This window comes from Larimichthys crocea, chromosome V, assembly GCF_000972845.2.
Source record: "Larimichthys crocea isolate SSNF chromosome V, L_crocea_2.0, whole genome shotgun sequence".
NCBI lineage: Eukaryota > Metazoa > Chordata > Actinopteri > Sciaenidae > Larimichthys > Larimichthys crocea.
Window position 1 is genome coordinate 545458 of NC_040015.1, and position 22236 is coordinate 567693.

At 41.7% G+C, this 22236-nt stretch overlaps 1 protein-coding gene across 3 annotated transcripts in view; it reads left to right on the forward strand.

Moving 5' to 3' along the window:
- akap6 (A kinase (PRKA) anchor protein 6) overlaps positions 1-17742 on the forward strand; it is a 208912-nt gene extending 191170 nt beyond the window's left edge. For all 3 annotated transcript variants that reach the window (XM_019260384.2, XM_019260387.2, XM_019260385.2), the window contains exons 20-23: positions 2071-5115; positions 5921-7228; positions 10842-10934; positions 13574-17742. In XM_019260384.2, the coding sequence (XP_019115929.2) occupies positions 2071-5115; positions 5921-7228; positions 10842-10934; positions 13574-13618 (4491 nt within the window). In that variant the 3' untranslated portion in view covers positions 13619-17742. The remainder of the gene's footprint in view (positions 1-2070; positions 5116-5920; positions 7229-10841; positions 10935-13573) is intronic.
- Positions 17743-22236: the final 4494 nt, after the last annotated feature.

Below are 22236 nucleotides of genomic sequence, written 5' to 3' on the forward strand. Positions count from 1 at the left end.
TTGGATTAGGCTGATTGATAGCCTCTCCCCTCAGCGCTGAATGTGTTTTTGAATGCGTCTGCAGTGGCAAAACCCAGTTCAGTCATTACCCCCATCTCCCTTATCAGCACAAGGGGAATAAACACAAATCTAATAGAAATTCATTACACAGACCCGTATCCACACACACTCACACACACACACACACAGAGCCAACTAGTTTATTAGATTAATAGGCTATGAATGGCTAATACGAATTACCCCCCTCTCTTGTTAACGAGACGCGGAGCAATTTGTATAATTATGTCTGTGGAAGGGAAGAATTCCTGTGTCTAAGCATATTTTTAGACAGCCGAGCTTTCTGAAGGCTTTTGATTACGTATTTACTTTGGGGTTTTTCAGCTTCGTGCTTTTTCTCTCAGAAGTCGTTTTTGAATAATTCATCGCTTTGTTCCAGAGCGGAATAATTTGTGTTGAGATTTATGAGCAATTGCTTTTGAGAGAGGGGGTGGGCTGATTTTACCCTTTTTAAAAAAAAAAAAAAGATCACAGAACGTGTTTTGTCAGAGTCGGATGTCAGTGTGTCTCTTTTCAAACCGGCAGCCTCGAGTCGAGGCAGCACTCTCAGAGAGGACACAGGATTTTAAACATGTCCTTTTAAAGAGTTTGGTGCCAAAAACAAGATAACCTATACTCCTGCAGTGTTTGATAGCACAAAATAAAACAATTTCTGCACATGATAACAGAGGACCATCTTATTTCAGCAGCAACACACTTCATTAAACCCTGTTTCAGTCAGTAACATGAAACAAGATATAATTAGACTGATTTTTTCCACCAGGAAGGATTCGAGGAACTTTTTTAGAAACGTATTGATTTAAGACTAAATAATTGCCTAAATGACTTGTTAAAATGCAGTTTTCAGCAGTGTAATAAGGGGCGAACATCCGCACACAACATTAATTTCAAAGAATTAAGTTGTGGGTAAAGTCTGTTTATGTTAAATATTATTACACTTTAAACCACCTCTTTTATTTTTTATTTTTGTTTTAAAGTGTTACAGACTTTTTATGGTATAGGTGGATTCTAAATCCTCTTAATGACAGGATGAAGTTACCTAAGAGTTCGACATTTTGGAAAAAAAGTTTATTCTCTTTCTTTCTGAGAGAGATGAAAAGATACACATCTGTCTCAGATCTGTGTTAAATGCAAAGCTGGAGCCAGGAAGCAATTAGCTTAGCTTAGCTTATCTTAGCTTAGCATAAATACTGGAAACAGCTTGCCTGGCTTGGTCCAAAGTTAAAAAATATGCCAACCAACACTTTTTTTTTTTTTTTTAAGATTTTTGTTGGGCCTTTCCAAGCTTTATTGTATAGAGACAGCTGAAGAGTGAAAGGAATGTGGGGAGAGAGAGAGATGGGGAATGACATGCGGGAAAGAGCCACAGGTCGGATTCGAACCCTGGGTTTCCGCAGCAAGGACTGAGCCTACTAGTACTACAAATCTACTATACTTACTTCATGGACTTTTATTTACTTTTAACACTTTATTGTTGCAGTTTTTAAATCTGGCTGAATTGGTCCTTAGTGTCTATGCACTGGTTCTTGTTATATTTTTTTGGCTTTTATCTATCAACATTTTATTTTTGTATGATCTGTTAAGCAGGACTATATGTTAGCATGAAAGGTGATATAGAAATAAATGAAGTTCAAGTCCGCTTCATGTTGCTATGCTAAACTAATCTCCTTTTCTTTTGACCTCATCTCCTCACAGACATGAGATTATTTCTTTAAGATCAGATGTTATGCATAATGCTGTGTAGGGTCATTCATTATACCATACTGTCAAGGTAGCAATGACAGCTATAGCAGGCTCTCGCATGGAGTACAAAAGTCCATGTAATACAAAGTGAAATACCTGTATTTGACTTCAGTCATGACACTGTTCTTTGCTGCAGTAGTGACCCCGTTCATCCAGACTTGATGTTTGCCTTAAAAGTTTAAAACCTTAGATGTTGTGGGTTCATGGTTTTTCCTATTCTTCTTGAACAGATTCTAACACTTTCGTTTCATTCTTTTCTTTTGTCTGCAGGTTCCTGGGAACTTTCTGGAACCAGGTCTAGCAGACCTCCATCAGACCAGCCCACTCCCAGGTGGTCCAGTGGCACCACCACCAGATGACTCCTGGGAATGGGATGAAACAGATATGACAATCACAGAAGCAGAGCCACAAGAAGTACCAGAACCTGACCTTATGCACAACCTCCCCACTGAACCAACTCTGCCTTTGGACAGCGTTCTGTCAAATGGGAATCAACCCGACAGGAATCAAACCAATGCACCAGGCTGTCAATATCCTGAGATGATGGGTGGATCCACATCAGACGTTCAGCCCAATGTGATGTCCCAAACTCTTCCCCCAAACAACAATAACATCTACCAGGTGTACAGCCTCCATAGTGTTGAATTATACAGACAGCCTCCGTTTCCTCACACTTCCTCCTTGCTGCACAAAACCAAATCAGGAAAACGGAAACAGCATCTTCTGCTGAAGAGCCTGAGCAAGGACTCCTCGTTTTCCTCCATCGAATCGCTTCCAGACCTCCTGGGAGGTTTGATGTCAGACAGCCAAGGAGGTGACAGAATGACTAGATACCAGGATGGGGTGAGCGAGAAGGAGGGTGGCAGAGGAAGTGGCCAGTCAAGGAGTAGTCGACGGTCAGAGAGCGAGAGCGGGATTGTTAGTGATACAGGGGACATGGAGACGGTAATAAACTCTGAAATTCAGGGAGAAGAAGAGAACAAGGAAGAGAAGGAAGAAAATGAGCAGAGGAAGGATGAAACTTTAGATGGGAGCAATTTGGCTCTGCACAAAGACAATGTGAGCAGGTGCAAAGAAAGAAGAACCAAGACAGAGGAGAGTATGAAGGAGAAAAGATGGAGGACAGATGAACCTAGAGGTGACAGCAGAAGAAACAAAGAGGAAGAGAAAAGGAGGAAGCACAGGAGGGGAGGAGGTGAAGCAGTTGAGATCCTAATCAACGGGCGTGGAATTCTGACTCCTGCTGACTCTGACTCTGACTTTGAGGTGGGAGGACTTGGTGTAGACTCCTCCAAACCTTTTATGTCCCGCAGTGATATCACAGAGTTCAAAGTTGATCAGTTTAACGGTTTGGAGACTCCTCCTGCTCTCAGCCGCCGCGCGTCAAGTCCAGAATTATCTCAGGGCTCCTCTCTGGAGTCCCTCCTGGCTCTGGGTGTGGAGTTATTTCCCTCCAAAGACCTACTGCATCGTAGGGCCTCTCTGGAGAGCTGCCTGGTGCCATGTCGTGGCACTGAAGGAGATACCGGAGGCAGCCTGGCCAGCCTAGGGGAGCTGGACCTGGGGCAGAGCATAGAGGTGGAAGGAGGTCAACCAGGGAAGGAGAAGAACAATGAAAGTATGCAAGGAGAGCCGTCCTCTGGGGAACTGAGCCGAAGAACTCTTGATCTTCTGAAACGCCTGGAGAATATCCAGAGTCCTCTTGCGGCGAAGATGACCCGCAGTGTTTCTGATATGACGCTTCGGAGCACCTCCCCACAGCGGCTCCCTGCCTCGCCCTCTCTTGGTGGTCGACACAACCCCCTTTGTGGGATTCCAGGCTTTTCACGGAAAGGACCGCCATCTCTGATTAACGAGAGCTCAGCAACGGCATCGTTGACAGAGCTGAGCAGCACCGAGGACTCGTCTCTGGGGTCTGAAGACTTTGCTATGCTCAGAAATCAACGCCACCTCTTCTTGGATCCCTCTATGGCGGCCAACGCCAACTCAAGCTCTTACAGGAAACGTTGTCATGGAAACAGTCGAGGAGGTCATGGGATGGATGAAGCGGACGCGGCGAGTTTGAGCCTGGTGGTGAATGTCTCTTGTACGTCAGCATGCACGGACGAAGACGAGGACGACAGTGACCTTCTGTCTTCCTCTACACTCACACTCACTGAGGAGGAGCTTGGTGTTCGGGATGGAGAGGATGAAGAGGAGGCGAGGTTGAGTGGCGCCTCCTCTGGTAACGAGGACGATGAGGATGATGATGAAGAGGAGATGGAGGGGTCTTACGTCTTGGGGTTGGAGTACATGAAGAGGGAGCTTCAGACTTGGATCCGATCGCCTCGAACATCGTCTTCCTCCTCCTCAAAAACAGAGGCCGGCCTCCGGGATGAGCTGCAGTGTGGAACCAACCTCTCATCCACCTTCACCTCCTCCTCTCAGAGCAAGGAGCAGCACAGTTTTCTAAACCGCACAGCCCCAAAACTAATAGAAACCAACACTAACGGTGTCAACAACAAAACAAAAAGAGATCATAAAGAAGAGCAAGAACAGGAGGAGAACAGGAGGAACGCAACAAGAAGCTACATCAGTCAGTTTGTGGACGACGTGGAGAACGGAAATGTGGACCAGAGCTGCCTAAAAGGGAAAGATGAGGATGATGAACTCCTCAGAGAGGAGTCGAGTGTGTTCACAAAGAAAGGAGAGTCACTGAGAGAGTCTTACGTGTTCACCAAAACAGGAGAGTCAGTTCAGGATGTTGGTGACTTGATCGTGAAGACGGAGTCAAACTCAACAAAGCAGCTTTCCTCATCACCATCCTGTGAGCTCCTCCCCTTCCTGTCCAAACGTTCTTCCTCTTTAGTGGGACAGCTAAGAGGAGAGCTGCCCTGTCACAGCTCCTCCATCCCATCGCCTCCTTCCCTCTCACCCGTTGAGGACTGCAGATCCCACGATGACTTGCACAACAGAAGGCCGGCAGCAGGGGGACGAAAAGCCATCACCATTCAGGAAAAGTTCAAATTCTCGTCTTTTGTGACAGAGGAGACAAAAAGGGAAGTCCGAGACAAAGAGTCGTCCCTGCCTCCCAAAAAGAGGCACAGTTCTCACTCCTCCTGCTGCAAACACCTTCCCGCCCCGACTTCCCTCCATCCATGCAGCGTGGATGAGGGCAAGAAGGAGAACGTGCATGACTTTGTAATGGAGATCATTGACATGACCTCGCTGGCACTGAAGAGCAAAGAGAATCAGGCCGAAGAACCGAGCCAGACCGATAACAGTGGGTCCATCCCAGACCAAGGTCCTGCATCACTCACACAGATCAGAGACAAGGTAAAGAATTAAAACTAAAGATACAAAACTCCAGTGATGAAAGTTTGGTACAATATTCCACATTTGTTAAACAAACATCTAATTAAACAGAGAACAAACACATAACAAATGCTTGAATATTTTTGGAGATGGAACATTTGAAGTCCCGTTTGACCTCTTATATTCTGTACATTTTGAGGACAAATTAATCTGAAAGTAGGAAAACTTATCTTAAAAGTTAATTTGTTCAGTGAGTTGGAGTAATTCAATAAATCGCATCACAGATCATAACTTTTAGGATGTAATGACTGATTTTTTTTTCCCAGTATCTTTTGCAAGTGAAGTAATCTAAAAGCTAATCAGCATTCAGTCTCCATTTTATTTCTGAGAGGAAAAAAGAAATCGGGCAGAAAAACTGTGTAAAATATAAATACAGAGATTTTATTATGCTAACTTAGACTTGATGGTTTGTTGAATGATTTGATTGTGTGAGCTTTGTTTAATATATATATATATAGATATATTAATAATTTAAAGTACACATATCCAAACAGACAAAACCAGTACAGGCCAGGTAGATATAACACCAAAAAAACTACCAAAAAAAGTTATACTAAAAATTATTTCCTTCATGAATCTGAATCTGAATTAATCCTACTAGGTTTCATCAGTTTTATTTTTGTCCACAATCTCTTTAACCAAAAAAAACGTAAAGTCAATTTTAATTATAAACCTTAAACTCTCAAATCTCTCTCAGAGGGCTTTACAATCGATCCGGATAACGAAAAACAAATCTTTACAAACTTTCTCCTTCCTCTTCCTTCAGGTCCTCGAACACTCCCACCGGCCTCTCCACCTTCGTAAGGGAGACTTCTACTCCTACCTGTCTCTCTCTTCCCATGACAGTGACTGTGGCGAGGTCAGCCAGTGCTCCGAGGAAAAGAGCTCCACTCCGGTGCCCTACAGCATCCCGTCTTACGTCACCCCAACACAAGGCCTCCACAGCCCGAGCCCAGAGCTGTTCACGAGCACCAGACAGCAAATATCGCCCTCAAACTCGGCCCCGTCTTCCAAGCACTCCTCTCCTGGCCTTCACTCCAAGAGCAACTTCTGCTCTCTAGATCTGAAGTCAGCCGAAACTAACGGTAGCCGCAGTGGAGAGCCGACTAGCCCCTCTCTATCCCCGCTCCAGAGCCCAGACATCAGGGATGAGGAGACCCTGTTTGCGGCCTGTACAGAGGAGGTGTACCTGGGCCCGCCTCTCTGCTACAGCATGGTGCTCAGCAAGAAACCGCGAAGGATTTTGCAGAAGGAAAATGTGGAGTGTTTGTCCTCCCTGGACCCTGGCTACGAACTGAACAAAAGTCTAGCCTACTTTTCTGGTTCAAAACCAAACGACAGCCTTCAATATTTGTCTCAAGAGGGGCCTAGTTCCAACAAAGGTGATAATCTGAGCTACCTGTCTCCCTCAAAGGAGCCCGTGTTGGACAGAAACCAGGATCACGAGTATTTCCAAGAATCCAGTCCCGCTGAGGAAACCCAGAGCTCCTTCTCTCCATTCCTGGAGCCTTGTTACAGCTCATTCTCCACCTCCTCGCCCTCGAACAGCGTCTCCGCCTCTCTCCAAGGGCCCGGCTCCAAACCAGAAGATGACAACCTTTCCTCTCCTCCTCCCGTGTCCTCTGGCGCAGAGGAAGAGAAGCGAGGTGAGGACCTGTACCTCCTCTGTGATGTCGCTGGAGGAGAAGTCGCGGCCGCTGCGAGTGTCAACGCGCCGCGGGAGGAGAGGAGTCGTAATGAGGGGCCTCCTTATCTTAATCCCCGGGCGCGTGTCGCCCCGATAGACTCCTCCGCAGCCGAATGTTTGGCAGATACTAAAACGCTTGAATCCAATATGGGCGCCGTAATGACCAAGATAAGTGTCTGCAGCTCCGCTACAAATCCCTCAAAAGAGCCAGCCGCCACCGCCACGCGTATTAATCCCAAAATTAACTGCTCGGCGATGAGAGAGGCAGATAGGGAAGAGGGGGAGAGGCGAGGAGAGGTGGATACACGGCGGGTGAAGCAGGAGGAGAAGGGGAGGAGAGGGCGGAGCGGCTCGCAGCAGGAAGCAGAGACAGCAGCAGAGAAGCAGGTTAGTGTTCCACGTATTAGCCTGATGTGCTATCTCAGGACATTATACAGGGCCTTAATGCCGCACTTCACCTCTCTACTCCAGGTATTAGTCCGAGCCGAGCCCCTCAGTGGGGATGAATGTAATGAGGCCGGTGTGCGTTTCTCTCATTTCCATTTCTGAGGCCGGACGGACGTGAGAGGTGCTGATATGTGTAACCTCCTCCACCTCCTCCTCCTCCTCCTCCTTACTCTGTCACCTCTACACTTCACACCCCTCTCTCCAATCCCCTCCCTTTCTCTTCCCTCCTTCTGTCTCACATCACCTTCTTCCTTCTGACTTTCTTTTCCTCTCCTCTGCATCACTCCTCTCCTTTTTCTCTCCTCACCTGTACTCTCTTTCCTTCTCTTCCTTCCTCCTTCTTATTCTCTCCACTTCACAGTCATCCCCTCCCAAAACTTCCTCTTTCTTATCCATCTTCCCTTCTTTTGTCTCTCCTCACTTCCTCGCTCTCTACCTCTCCATCTTTTTCCCTCTTCTTCCTCCTCTACCTGTACTCTCCTTCTTTCTATATTTGTTCTCCTTTCCCCATCCTCTCATCTTCCTCACCTCCTGCAGGTAATCTTTCCGCCTCGCTTCACTTTTCCTTACTCCTCTTCTTTTCCTCCCACCACCTCTTCCTCCTCCTTATTCTCTCCTTCACACCTATCCTCCCCAGTCACTTCCCCAAGTTCTACCTTTCTATTTCTCTTTTTTCACATGCTCCTTCCCTCCATTTTTCTCTTCTCACTTTCTCTCTCCTTTGTCTCTCCACTTCACCCCACCAATCCCCAGGTTCTACCTTTCTTATTCTCCCTCTTTTTCTGCTACTTCTTCCCTCCTTTTGTGTCCTCACTTTCTTCCTCATGACTTTCCTTTCCTCTCCTCACCTGTACTCCGTCTTTCTTCTTCTTGTACTTCTTCCGTCCTCTCATCTTACTCTCCTCCTGCAAGTTATCTTTCCTCTTCACTTTTCTTCACTTTCTTTTTCTCCCCCTCCTTCGATCCTCTCTTCCTCCCTCCTCCACCTCTGCATCATCCCTCTCTCCTCCCTCAGGTGTTAATGGAAGGGGAATCTGCAGACTTCTCACTTTTTTAGTTAAAAGGTTAAGGTCCACAGAACAACATCAGCATAATTACTATCAGTCAGATTTCATTAGGATTCATCAGCTGAGAGCGTTCCTCATCCCGCAGTGATCGTTCAATTCATTTCATCGCTGAATTAGCGTGTTTGTGCTCTTTCTAAGTTTTCTATTTCCTTATGCAAATGAGTTTTTTTTCCTACCATCTCTGCAACCTTGCTACCTCCTCTGTTTATCAACTTCTTCCTCTTAAAGAGGAACTCGGCTCGGCTGAAGAGGTTGTTTTGTTTCTGATCTGGTGCAGAGTGGCTTGTGGTTGGTTTTCACACAGTGCATGTTAATGTGTGCTACGTGTCCGTTCTGCTGTTTAAAGTGTAATAAATAAAAGTTTTACCGCACCATGAAACAAAATCACATTAATTAATCAAAATAATGACTCTGCTCCCCGCTGGTGGCACCTTGATGCAACATGTTCATTACAACCCACAGCAAAGACGTGCTGTACAGAATGAACAGATATGACGGCAGAGCGGTCACAACATGGAATCAGATGATTTTATTGGAATTACCACAGTTTGAATGTTGCTTTGTTACAGAGAGAGAACTTAAAGTTATAGCTAAAGGTTGACACGCAGATTTGCACCTCTGACTGGAAACATCTTGACAATGTTGGTCCAAAATAAAGCAAATTGTAATATTAGACCAATATATGACTAATTTTACGTAGCTAACATACGCTTGTGTATACATTCCTCTACCATCGAGATAAAGAATGTCTTTCAGCATGAGACAAGAGTGGATAGTAAATAGTAAAAAGTACTAAAAAAACTAATAGTAAAAGTACATTTAGCCAACAAGCTAGCTAGCTTTCTAACTGGTAGTTAGCTGACGACTAGCACGCACGTTAGCTTCACACGACGTTTGGGCTTGCTTATATGGGCTAGCTAGCATGTTAGCACGCCGCAGTAGCCTGCTTAATTTGGCGTACCCTGCCATGTGTTTAGCTTTAAGGTGTGTGAATGAATTTTCTAGTTTGGTGCACTGAGCTAACTAATGCTAATGCACAAAACTGACATGGTGAACAGTGTAAAAAATAATGCCTGCTAAACATTAGCATTACCGTTGTTAGCCTTAAGCCTTTAGCCTTTAAAATGCCGCAGCAGAGGTTTTTTTTCTTTTCTTTTTTTTTTTTTTTGGTGACTAGAAAATAAAAACACAAAGGTAGCTAAATTTCTAAATCATTGCAGCATGTCACATGGTGTATATTGCCCTTTTAGCCCTGTTCTCTTGAAGCCTTTGCTGGATCTCTGCAGTAATTAGCTAGCTTTCTTCTCTTTGCTTAATTAAGGCCTACAGCTCAATTAAACCAGGGTTGGGAATGGGGATGGTTTCAGTGGGAAATTGACACACAACCCTAGCAGCACTGGTGACCTTTATGGAAGTAAACCACAACTGACAGAGCTGTAATACTTTCATGATACCAGGAGGTTTAATATTTATTCCACAATAGTGACTTACATTTTTCCACAGTACAAATTTTTGTTTTTTGGGGTTTTTAGTGTTGAGATTTTATTTTGGTATTTTTCATATTTTTTTGTGCATTTTTGGCGTTTTTTATACATGATTGTTTTGTTATATCTTTCATTGTATCTTTTTTTCAAAATTGTTGAGATTTTATTTTTATTCATTTTAATAATTTTTACAATTTCTTTAAGGATTTATTTTTGTGTTTGTTTTCAAAAATCAAAATCTTAGATTTTAACCTTTTTGATTTTTGTATCAAAATTGTACAACAGATGTTGCAACAGAGGTTTCCAAAGGAATCACACAAACCTGCAGCAGCATTTCCTTCCTGATGTATGAGTTTCCTCATTAGCTTATAAATTCATTAAAAGGGCGTCAAACAGAAAAAAAATGCAAAGATGCGGGGGATGTATGTGTGCACGCTGGCATGTATGTGTGCATGTAAGCGTGACTACATATGCATATGTGTGTCTGTGTGTGTGTGTGTAAATTCGTAGCTTTGGTAGATGTATGGGAAGGGATAATAGCTACAGAAGTCTTTACAAAGCGATTAGTTGTGAACCAATTAAGAGAGCGGGGCGGCATCGGGGAGAGAATTGTTTTCGGCCTGATGCTCGTTGTTTTAATTTGCAACTTTTCATCAGTTTGGGCTCAAAGAAAGAACAAGCCGATTAGAAAACAAAGACAAACAACGTTTCAGCCCGATAATGCCGTTTTGATTTATTCTTCTCTCCTTTCTCTTGTTTGTCTCTCTCCTTTACTCGCTCTCTCACCATCCATCCCCACCTCCCTCCCTCTCTCACTGTCGAAAAGAAAAGAATAAAGTGGAACGTTGTTTTTTGTATCATGTATTTCATGTGACTGAACAATTTCTCCATTGTTTTCTTGTTTCTCTCCATCTTTTCCTCTCCTCCTTTTGATTTCTATCGTTTATTTATGTTCCATGTTTCTCTTTCTTTTTTTTCTCATTCATTTTCTCTCCCCCTCAGGTGCGCTCTCAGTCATCCGTCCATCATGCCAACAGAACAGCAGCAGGGCGGAGCCAAGCCTCAGTGAGACCACCCACCTTGAGGGCTGTCAGAGTGAGTTAACACACACACACACACACACACACACACACACACATAACACACGTTTCATTCATCCATCACTGGAGGCTTTTAGACTTTGTTTAGTTGAGCGATTACTGTATTGGAGATTATGTACTAATGTCACTAGATGCCAAACCAATCACAGAAAGTCGGAAGTGAAAACAAAGGATTTCACCAAACTGCGATATGTAGCATGAGTTCACTGATCAAAACAAACACCATATGTTTCGTGACTCGCGCAACTGTATGCAGAATTTATGGGCAATTTATGAGCAACAAATAAGGCCACAAAGCAACAACCTCTGTGGCTCTGAAGTGAAGCCACCACAGGAAATGTCAAAAACTGCAGTTCCTCAAACGTCCACTTGAGGCTGGCTCCAGAAGTGAGTCAGTCTCCATAAGCCCCCATGTAAATAAGTGTATCTTTACGGATTATATTGATGCTGAATTGACAGTCAGACTGTCGACATATGACATCCTTTATCTTGTGTTTGTAGAGTGATGTGTTTTTACGGACACGTAAGGATGTAAGGGAGTTTAATATTATCAGAAGGTCGGTGTGCTCTCTTCAGCACTAAACAGGTAGCCAGGTAGTTACTAAAAAAACTCCATCACACATGACAGACAGTGAATGAACAGTGTTTAGGTGACTGGTTTCACACTCCACCTCCTTGACCATCTTTGATTAGCCAGAGTCGTCCCACACTGAGCTTCACAATGGCTCTTCAGGAACCTGTAGGTGACATCAGAGACGCTGTGTTCATGTTTTATAGTGTCTACAGAGGCTACTTTGTCAGCTGATTATCTCAGTTCAAGTCAAGGGAGGGAGGAATCGTTAGTTCACTTAGAATTCTGGGACAGAAAGTCCTTCATGAACATTTACAAATGAAATTATTAGAATATTTTTGTCCAGTTAGTGTAAAATATTGTATAATCTCACAAACTGAATGTAGGTACGATGATCCAGGGCGCACTCGAGCAGTGAATTTATTATGATTTCCTTCATATTTTCTATTTTTAAACTCAAATCAAACCAGGAAGCTGCAGAACACGAACAAAGGCCATCACTGATACAATCTGTGTGTGTTTGGTGTGTTTGTGTGTATGATGTGGCCGCCCTATGGGTGCCTCGAGGGCTAAGCAAAACCTACTGCCCCCATACTCCAAACACACACACACACACACCTGAGGGCAGGGCATGAGAGTCCAGGTAAAAGCTCTGACAGCCCAACAGCTGCAGGTTAGACAGACATGTTGTTCATACACACACAAGCACACACACCAGAGGACAAACCCACATACACACTCACAAGCAAAGAAACGCACACATGAAAGTGCAAATTCGAGCTTAGTGTACACGCACACAACGCATGTAAACCCACGACAAAGGACACACACACACACGCACACACACATCATATCTGTGATGCGTACAGCTGGTCCTGACCCCCATGGCGTGCCCCAGTCTATCCCACCTGTTCACACACACACACACACACATGCACACACAATGTACACACAGGTGCAATTAAAGCAATCGTGAATGCGGCTCATGATGTGCTCTGTGACCCAGACAGCAGAGGGTCTGCAGTGAAACACACAGGAGAGAGAGAGAGAGTGTGTGTGTGTGTGTGTGTGTGTGTGTGAGCACTTGCAGTCCTATCCAACAGTGGATTTCACCATTGTTACACATTCACCAACAGGGGACGGCCAAACCAACAGGGGTCATTTTGGATGTCCCCTTTAAATCATGTGACCCTCTTGATTAATACTGCAGTCACTGATAATTCATTCACTGATAATGAATTTCAGATGAAAAATTATTTATTAGAAGTGGTCGTGATTATATTTGTATTTCAGAGAAATATTTAAATGTTTAAAACATTAAAAATTTTCATTTTTGGAAGAAACAAAGAAATTCTTTGCTGTAAACAAACACTCATTAAGAAAAAGCGTGAATAGACAGTTCCACTACAGTATGTGGCGGTTTGGATGTTTGATGAAGATATTAATACAAATGTGCAGTAATATCTTGTGTAAAACACCATAAAAAAAGGACATTTTATATTCTATTTTTGTGAGTTTTGAAATGACCAGAGACATGTCGGTCCACACTTGGTGAGTGTGCTGTGACAGTCCACTGTTGGTAAGGTAGGAATGTATATGTGTGTGTGTGTGTGTGTGTGTGTGTGTATGCGTGTGTGTGTGTGTGTGTTCAGTTTTCATTACTCACTCATGTTTGTAAAAACCCAGACAAAAACGATCGAATATCTGTGGAAACTGTGCGAGCAAAAATGCACAGAGGATAAAAACTAAATTAAATGTTAAAAAATACAGATTGTATGACAGTGGAGTTGAATATATTGATATAAAACCAAGGTGAAAAAGAACTGGAAATGTAGATTTATCCACATTTGGAGCTCTAGTGAGAATTTGTGGCGGCAGGGCAGTTTTAATCTCTTTATTTGCTTTTGTTGAAGAGAAGAAAAATGAAGAATATCACCAGACGTATATTTCAGTGTTCCATTTATGTGTCTTATTAAGCTGTGAGTTTACCTGAACAACAAAATGAGTTTAAAGGTGTCCAACATTTTAAAAAGCCCCCTCTTTCTCTCTTTTCATCCATCCAGAAACTACCTGTGTTGGGAGCAGGAACCTCCAGGATCCAGCTGTGAGGGAGCTCTCTCCATCTCCACCCCAGCTGAGCTGATCGCTCTCCTTGACTTCCTCTTTCTGGCTGCCCCCTCTCTGCTCCTGGAGCCCTTCAACTCCACCACCCCTACCTCCGATCTCCCAAAATTCACTGCTGTAACTGAACGGATTGTTAAAAAACTGGACTGAAAACTTATCCGGCAGTTTCAGGGTCTTCATACAACTGGCTTAAACTTTTGATCAGATCTTTTCACTGTAACAATGAGTCTGATTTCAGGGTTGAACTTGTGTCCAGTATGTTTCTGATTGGTGATGGAGCAGCTTTTAGGGTTTGTCTGTGCATATTTTTTGAGTTAGTTTTTAGAAAATGTGTTCACATCAAAATACAGTTTTGATGTGATTTAGAAGATTTAAGAAGAAAACAATATAGTAACATTACATCCAACAACCATTTAAAAGTTTCTGATCCAGGTTCAGGATGGATGTAAAGTGTTTGAATCCCATATTTCTGAAATCACAAAGAAAAATCTATTAGTTGTGTTTATAACATAAGTTTGGGCTGAACAGTAAAATATAAACTTAATCTTTTTATTCATTTATTTATTTTTTTTATAATTTTTTAAAGCATGTTTTGGGTCATCTTGAGGTCAGACAAACAACATTGCTTGAACTTCTGAACTGCAACAGTGCAGTACGCAACACTCATCTAGAATTTCAAGCAGGACAAATAAAACACCAAGAGTCAGAAATGGTGTTCAACTGACCTGGGATCAGATGAAACTCAAAGGTTTGCTATGAACACGCTGTCAACTTATATACACACTGTTTAAAACTGTACGGGGCAGTGTTTGTAGCACAAGTAGCATGTTACTTCCTAGAAATAACACTCATTCTTTTGTGTCTATAGACAATGTCAGTATTCATAATCTGTTGCTGTGAGTCAGTCAAACTCAGTAGATTTTTTCACACTCTTGTAGTATCAGCACCACACTGCAGCCTGTGAGTTATCTATGTAGTAGATAAAGTGTAATATTGGCATCACAGAACCACAGACTGTCTGTAATCTGAAAAAAGTCAACTGAATTTGTTAAAGCTACCATAAAGAGACATTTAAAAGGTGGCAAGAAGCTGCTGTTACCAGATCTCTAGTCATGAATTACAGATATACTGCCTTTGTTGAGAGCTGCAAAAGATTGTGCAAGTTAGTGTTAATAAAGCTACAAATATTAAGATAAAAGACCCACTTTTGCATTAGCATATCCAGCTTTGTTAAACGTTGTTGTGATCAAATACAGATCTGTACAAAATACAAAGAGGCCAATAAGTTGTATTAAACTGTATTTATAGAAGCTAAAACTTCAAAAATTTAACTGTATTATTTTGACTGAAAAGCAGTACTGAGGATTTGGGCTCAAAAGGTGGAAAGTCATTACCAACTATTTAGCATGTGTTGGTACACTTTGATTCAGTCGTGCACGTCTCATTCATTTCCAGAGTTGAATTGGAGTCAAGCAAGACTGTGGAACCCAAAAACTTCAAAACTTCACCAAAAAATGACAGCATGTTGATTTAAACGCCCAATCCACCTATATTTATGTTTAGCTAACAAAGACCTCTTGTAGCTGTGTGAATTATAATTAATTTGCTTTCAGGAGAAAACTAGTGGAAGACAGACAATAGTCATGTCTCTGTCTAAACGTGTCAACATTTCAAACAGTCAGGAAATTTAGATAAATGCTCGTGTTGAGCCTATACCAAGCAGTAAGTGGCTCCAATTCTGTCAGAAAACCAGAAAATGTTCACTATGAGTATTAACTCTTTTTCAAGAAAAGCAACAACCACTTCAAGCGAGCGTTAAAACTTTTTTTTTTGCAAAATATAGTATGTTTTTTCAAAATTTGTTGCATTAAATCTTTCTAATGTAATACTTCAAATGTAATGTCATCTGTTCAATATGGGAAAAGAACATGAGGGTCGTTTTTAAGGATATTCTTCTATTATTTAGTTTGAAAGAACTTTTGAGTAGTAGTAGTAGAGGACATTGTAATTAACTCTGGTTTCTTCACCATCAGATTTGTGAGCTGTAAAATCCACACAGAGCTCACTCACTTGCTGAATATGTGATATGGTAAGGTCGACGGCGTGTAGACCAATTACTTATTTTGCGGTAGAAACAAAAGTATATTGTTGAAATAATCGACACGACGCAGAAAGAGCAAAGTCTTTGTTTTAATACCTGCTGTCTGAGAATGTCGAGCCTTCGACAACTTTGTGGCTGATGTTGGATCTTTACTTTGACAAAGACTATTCTAGTCTTTGTCTAGTTTTTTTTGTGTATTCTACACTTACTCTTTAATGTCGGGTCCAAAGGCTCCTCCAGATGTAGTTGACAGCCTGATTTTGTCTGAATTCAGAGAATGCAACTGTTGTTCTCTCTGCATCCCTGATGTTGTTAGTTTGTCAAGTGCAATGTCTTGGTAGTAAATTCAAAAATTTCCCACTTTCTAAGCTGATGATGACCACCTGAACATGCAAAGTTTAATCATTAAGGAGGGAAGTGGTGATGATGCTATTGTGACTCAATTTCATTTTGGACAGAGCAAGTCCAACTTGCTAACCTTCTCTTAGCCTTTTCAGAAGTCATCACCTCTGAAGTCAGGTCAACAGTGTCGTCCATTTCCAAAAGCTTCTTCAAACGTAGTCGAGAAGCTAAATTTGTCTGAATTTGGAGAACACAACTGTTGTTTCCTCTGAGAAACAAAACTTCTCTGCAAGCATTCACAGCTGAGTCAGCACAGTTGGTATTCACCATTCTGTGGACAAGAAATGAATATACTCTTAGTTCTGAGTGGAGGCAGGAAGTGGCGCTGCGGTGACTCCTCTATAGACCGCCTCATTTAACTGGCTAGCCCTTTGCTTCTCCAAATGTAGACGAGAAGTGCAATCTGATGTTGTCTCAGTTTGTTTCCACAACAACGAAAGATCTAGTATTCTTGGTTAGTCCAGTTGACATTGTTAGTTGTTTATAGATCAACAATGGCTGCTTAAATACCCTTATGTTAGAGGGAAGGCCAGGATCAAGCACTTTTAGTCAGCACAGTTTATATTTCATCCATTAAAATGTAACTTCTTGGTGGTACACTCAAGCATTTCTAACTTCCATATTTATGAGAACTACAAAATTACTTTTCTTCAGAAGCAGTGATACTGTGGTGAATTATCTGTAGACCATCTAATTTTTTTTTTTGGCATATTCATTCTGCTGAGCTCCGAAGGATTCAAAGGATAACTTTTCTGACCAACCCTTATTCAGATTCATTCTAAAAACTGAGAAATTTTGTGATGATATATGTATGAGATATACCTGTTGCTATGGTGCTGGATAAAGCCTTTGTGCTATGAATCGATGGAAATATTATTCACACCCGTCCAGTTAAATCTATGTGTTAAACCTATCCCTTCTCTGCTTGCAGCACCGTTTGCAAATTGAAGGTTGCACCAGGTGTCCAAAAATGTTTAAAAAAATCATATAAACAAGACGATATTTTATCTATGCAACACGACCAAAGTTGGCGAAAGCTGAAACGGTGTTGTTGTGTAGGCGTTGTTTCATGACTGTTGATGGGGACGTGTGTTGTTGTTAATTCTGCTGTATGTATGTACACCACTACTGTACCATGTATTGTTTTCTTTTTTTATTTTCTAGACAACTCCAGAAATGATGATTAGCAGTGACGCTGGGGTTTGGGATTGGTGTTGAGACACGTGTGTGTGTGTAGGACAAAATAGGGTTTGAGATCTTTAAAATATAATTGTGTGCCTTGCTCTACTGTTATTACTTCTACCTTTTTTGTTAATTAAAACCACTGCTTTCCCTGATAGGTGATGAAAACATGCAACAGAAAAATAAAATGAAAAACAAGAACAAGGTTTAAGTTGAGCTTGTGTATATATGTGAAGGTGTAAAACCTTGGTGTAAAATGCAAAGAGAGGAATGCTTGGTGTTTATTTAACTCTGTATGTGACCTGTGATGTGGAATATCTTTATTATTAGTATTGGCCATAAAGAGCTTGACTGCATGGTTCCTGCGAACTACAATGTAAAACCAACTGTTGGCAAATAAACTTAATTTATTGGAAAAATAAATTTTGTTTTTTTCCTTTTTTCTGTATTTTATCCATTCACCATATTTACACGGTGGCCATTTTGTTCTGAAATCACATTCAGCGTGAGAAGCTCAAATGTTATGCTATGTTCCAGGTTGCAAGTTGTATAAATGTAGTGAATCTTGACTGTTATCATTTCCCTCCACAAATTCCCGTAATACAACATAATGGATAACCCGTATGTTACAGTTAGACAGCTAACGTTACCTTTTGATAGAAGTACAGATATGATAGGAAAGGTGTAAATCAATCACTGCTGACACTGCTGTGTTGGATGTAATCTGTACGATTATGAAGCAGAAATATGTGTTGCAGTGAGCATAACATTTTAATTTTACAGACTCAACCGGGGACATTTCTGAAGCCAGAGGACGAGACGTCTAGACAGTTAACGTTACGTTTCATGCTCGATCACATCTAGTGTGTTTTACTTCCAGATCTGAATAAATATGTTCAAGATTTGCTTTGATTCCAGAAATAAATTACATGTTTCCTATTGTGTCATGTAACGCTATCAAACAGTAACTGTGAAGTGGTTTATTGCTAATATTTGCTAATAGGTTATCAATTATGTTGTATTACCTTAAAATATGGCCTGATGTCCCTACATAGTTTCACTATCCATTATCTTTGTCAGTTGCTGATCAATGCAAGCGTTTAAGATTCCTACCCTGAGCTTGAGTGGGAAACTGCCATGTTAAAATGTGAACTGTGCCTGATTCACTGTATTTTTTCAGACAAGACCCAAGAAAACAAATGGAATCATAAAAAAACACAACAAACATTAGCATTAAGGTTACAGAGTTTAGAGATTAGCCACTTGCAAGTCTCTAAACTTGTCGCGGGGTTCTCTCTCTAAGCTTGTTGATCATTCCAATAATCCAGGCAAAAAAAAAAAAAAAAAAGCCAAAAAAATTGATTTCTGAATTTTATTGTCCCACCTCACTAGGTGCAAACAGTGCCAATATTTACAAAAACAAAATAATAATAATAATAATAAAGTTAATGAAAAATGAAAAAAATTATGCAAGTTTGGTCTTCATTTCTCTTCTCTAGAACCTGACGTTGTACTCGGATAAATTGATGTTATTAATAAAAACATATTATGCCGCGTCACAAGATTAATAAAAGTGTGCGTCATCCTCTGTTATAATGACGTAGCGGATTACGCCCTGTTTCTCCACCAGAAGCTAGTGTGTGTGTTGATTGTTACAACGTAACAAAGGGCAACGGGGGAAAGATGTGTAGTGTGTGTGTGTGTACACACATATATATATATATATATATGTACACACACACACACACATATATATACACTTTTACCATAATCATAAACTTAGTTAACTGCCATGCCATTGCGTCAGATCTGTGCTGCTGTATCTTGCTTCATGTGCTGTTTTAAATCTCCCGGAAAACTTTCCTATTGGAAAAAGCTGGTCTCTGCTCTATATTTTGTCAGCCATTTTTCTATGTGTTGCTGGTTTTGTTTTAGCTGTTTAAGAATGAGCTGCTGCTAAATTAATCTGCCGTTAGCAGGACACAGAGTTGGCAGCCAGAGAATAACGCTGGACTACTGAGGTTCTTTACAGACTTTCCTGATGGAAAGATTGCTAAGTAGTTAGCACGGTCAGTCATGTAGCTAATCAAACTGACTCAGCACTGAAAGGAGCCAAACCGGCAAGAAAACCTCTTCGGTAGGCTACTGTGTTCCCTGCCAGACTGGCCACTGGAGGTTGACACTGACAGTAGCTCATATGGCTAGCTGCAGTGCATAGCTGTGGGGGTGTAAGACAATGTAAATGATAAACGCACTGCTGATAAAATGCTTTTAATGCACAACAGCATGGAACAGTAATGGAGAACTGAACGTGTTAAGAGTTTGAAAAATACCTCAGAAGTCATTATTAACTTGATGGAAGGTTGGCAAGTGTTAATTTCAAGTTTTGGACACAATCCTTTAACTATGGACAGAAAAAACATGAAATCAAAGCTGGCATTCAGAAGCTTTGTTAAACAGTAAACATTTGTCAGGCCCCCAATTTTTATAAATACATCATTAACATTTTTTCGGATTGTCCAATGATTTATTTTTTGCCCTTAATCAGACCTGTGTTTCCCTGTCTTCAGTCTGCACAACAGATGGAAAAGTTTTAACGGCTAAGGAGATGAAGTACAATTGAAGACTGAAGAATGTGATTGGATTCGATGATAAACACACACTTTGGCAATATTACGGAACCTTAAATAATGTTTACTTCATCAGAAGGAGGTCAATTTGTGAATCATGAAAATGCTGCCGGTGACACCGAGAAGATGGCTGGACGATGAGGAGGACGGGCCAAGGAATAGCCATAATGTGGTTTTTACCTCTGCTGAATGCAAAGGCATGTGTGCAGCTCTAACACACACCGCAAATCAATTTGTCCCTGATTGCAGAGGCCATCCTTGATAACATCCTTCAGAGCTGAACTTGGTCTGATGCTGTTGGTTTGGTGATGAAAAGTCTCTTTTCACATCAGACAATCAAACAAATCAAACATAAAAAATGTTTATGACCCTGCGGCTCACGGAAAATATTCTTATTGGGCTTCAAATTATTTCTGTTGGTATTGGTCCTCAATCATTGTAGATAACAAGACTGACTTGCTTGTCTGATTCAGATATTTAATTGAAACATAGGCGCGTTGCTGTGCTGATACTGTAGGAAAGGTGGGAAGGTTGGAAATCATCTTCTGGGATGAAGGAATCCATACTGCCTACAAGTAATGGGGTAAAAAATGTCAACAAATGGAAGGAATGGCTTACCACCAGCTGGTCCAAGGGCTTTGCTCGAATGATAGTTGGTTTATGGTTGGATGATGACCGTATTTGATGGATGAATTGGGAACCGTTTGACATTTTGATGCCAACTATCAAGCCTAGAATCACAAAAATGACCACCACCTACAAGGGCTCCATCAGTGCTGTTGATGAGTTAAGCATTTGTTTGCAGCTGGCGGTTTGTTTTAATGTCAGTGCCATTTGGGGTTTAGATTAGTCTTGCAGCTCGTTCAAGGAATCGTGAAAGTGATGAAAGGAAGAAGAAGAAAAAGAATGAAAAGAACTTACCTGAAATCTCAAGTACAGCATTAATTTGCCTCTAGGCTGTTATCTGTTCAAATCGTGGTAACTGTTGGTATTGAACAACAGCCACCACAAGTTTGTTCTCTATGATTATTTCCAAGCAGCTTTAACTTTGTTGTCACTCACCCACAGACAACTGCTGAACTGCAAACAACTACGGGAAATCTTGGAAGAGAGACCCAAAGTTTCACAAGGAAAGGACTGGACAAAAAAGGAGACTGCTTAGAGAAGTCAAAGAGGAAATTTGACTACCCGGTAAGTCCTGAAAATATGTTAGCAAATAGCCCCTTCACACTGCTTAAGTAAGTCAGATTAGGAGTGAATATTTTCTGTGTTATCTGTGCGTGTAACATGAGTAAACTCGAGTAAAGCAACGCAAAAATTGCCGTGAACTCACCATAACCCGGACATCATCAGGGGTCTGTGATGTTATAGCCGTAATGCCGTTTTGGTCCATTCTCCACAGAGCTTCATATCAAGCGTTTTGCATGCCAGTCTTTGTTAACTTGCTCAGGTTTGGTCATGTTTCTTGGTTTATGTGGTTCTACCATGAGGAAGTAGCCATGTAGTTCAGTGCAATCTAAAATTATCTCATCTGTTGTTCCCTGTCGGTGGAATGTCCTACCAGTTCCTACCAGATCAGAGGCGTCTTTCTCTACCTTTAAAAAACTCCTGAAGAAAGAAAGCGTCAGCTAAATGACTAAACGTAAATGTAAAGGTAAAATTATCTACGTTGTTTCTGTTTCTGACTTCCTGTCAGCTCCATCTGCTCTGTGCTATCCGTCAAAATATACCAGGTGCAGATTCTTGGTGGAGCACTGTAAACACCATGGCCACAATCATTGTTTAGAATGGGCTCAATCAGCTCCGGTACCCCTTGTGCAGGCGCGTAACCGTGGATTTTAAGCTAAAGCGAAGAGTCTGAGTGAGTTACAGTGCACATGGGCAGGAGTCAGAACCTTTCTACCGAGTCCGCACTGTTAAAGGTGCACAACGACATCGTTCTGTCCGTGGATGCCAAGTGCCCTGCTGTATTAGTGCTTCTCGACATCACAGCAGCCTTTGACACGGTGGACCACGCAGTCCTCCTGTCACGTCTTAGTAATTATGTTGGCATCCATGGCACTGTTTTACAGTGGTTTACATCATACTTATCCGGTAGAACCTTCTCCGTTATGGTTGGTGACCTGTCCTCCTCCATTACCCCTCTCTCCTGTGGAGTTCCACAAGGATCTATTCTTGGCCCTATACTATTCTCCTTGTACATGTTACCACTTGGGTCAATTATAGCCAGGCACAACCTTTCTTTTCACTGGTATGCAGACGACATACAAATCTATCTGCCATTGAA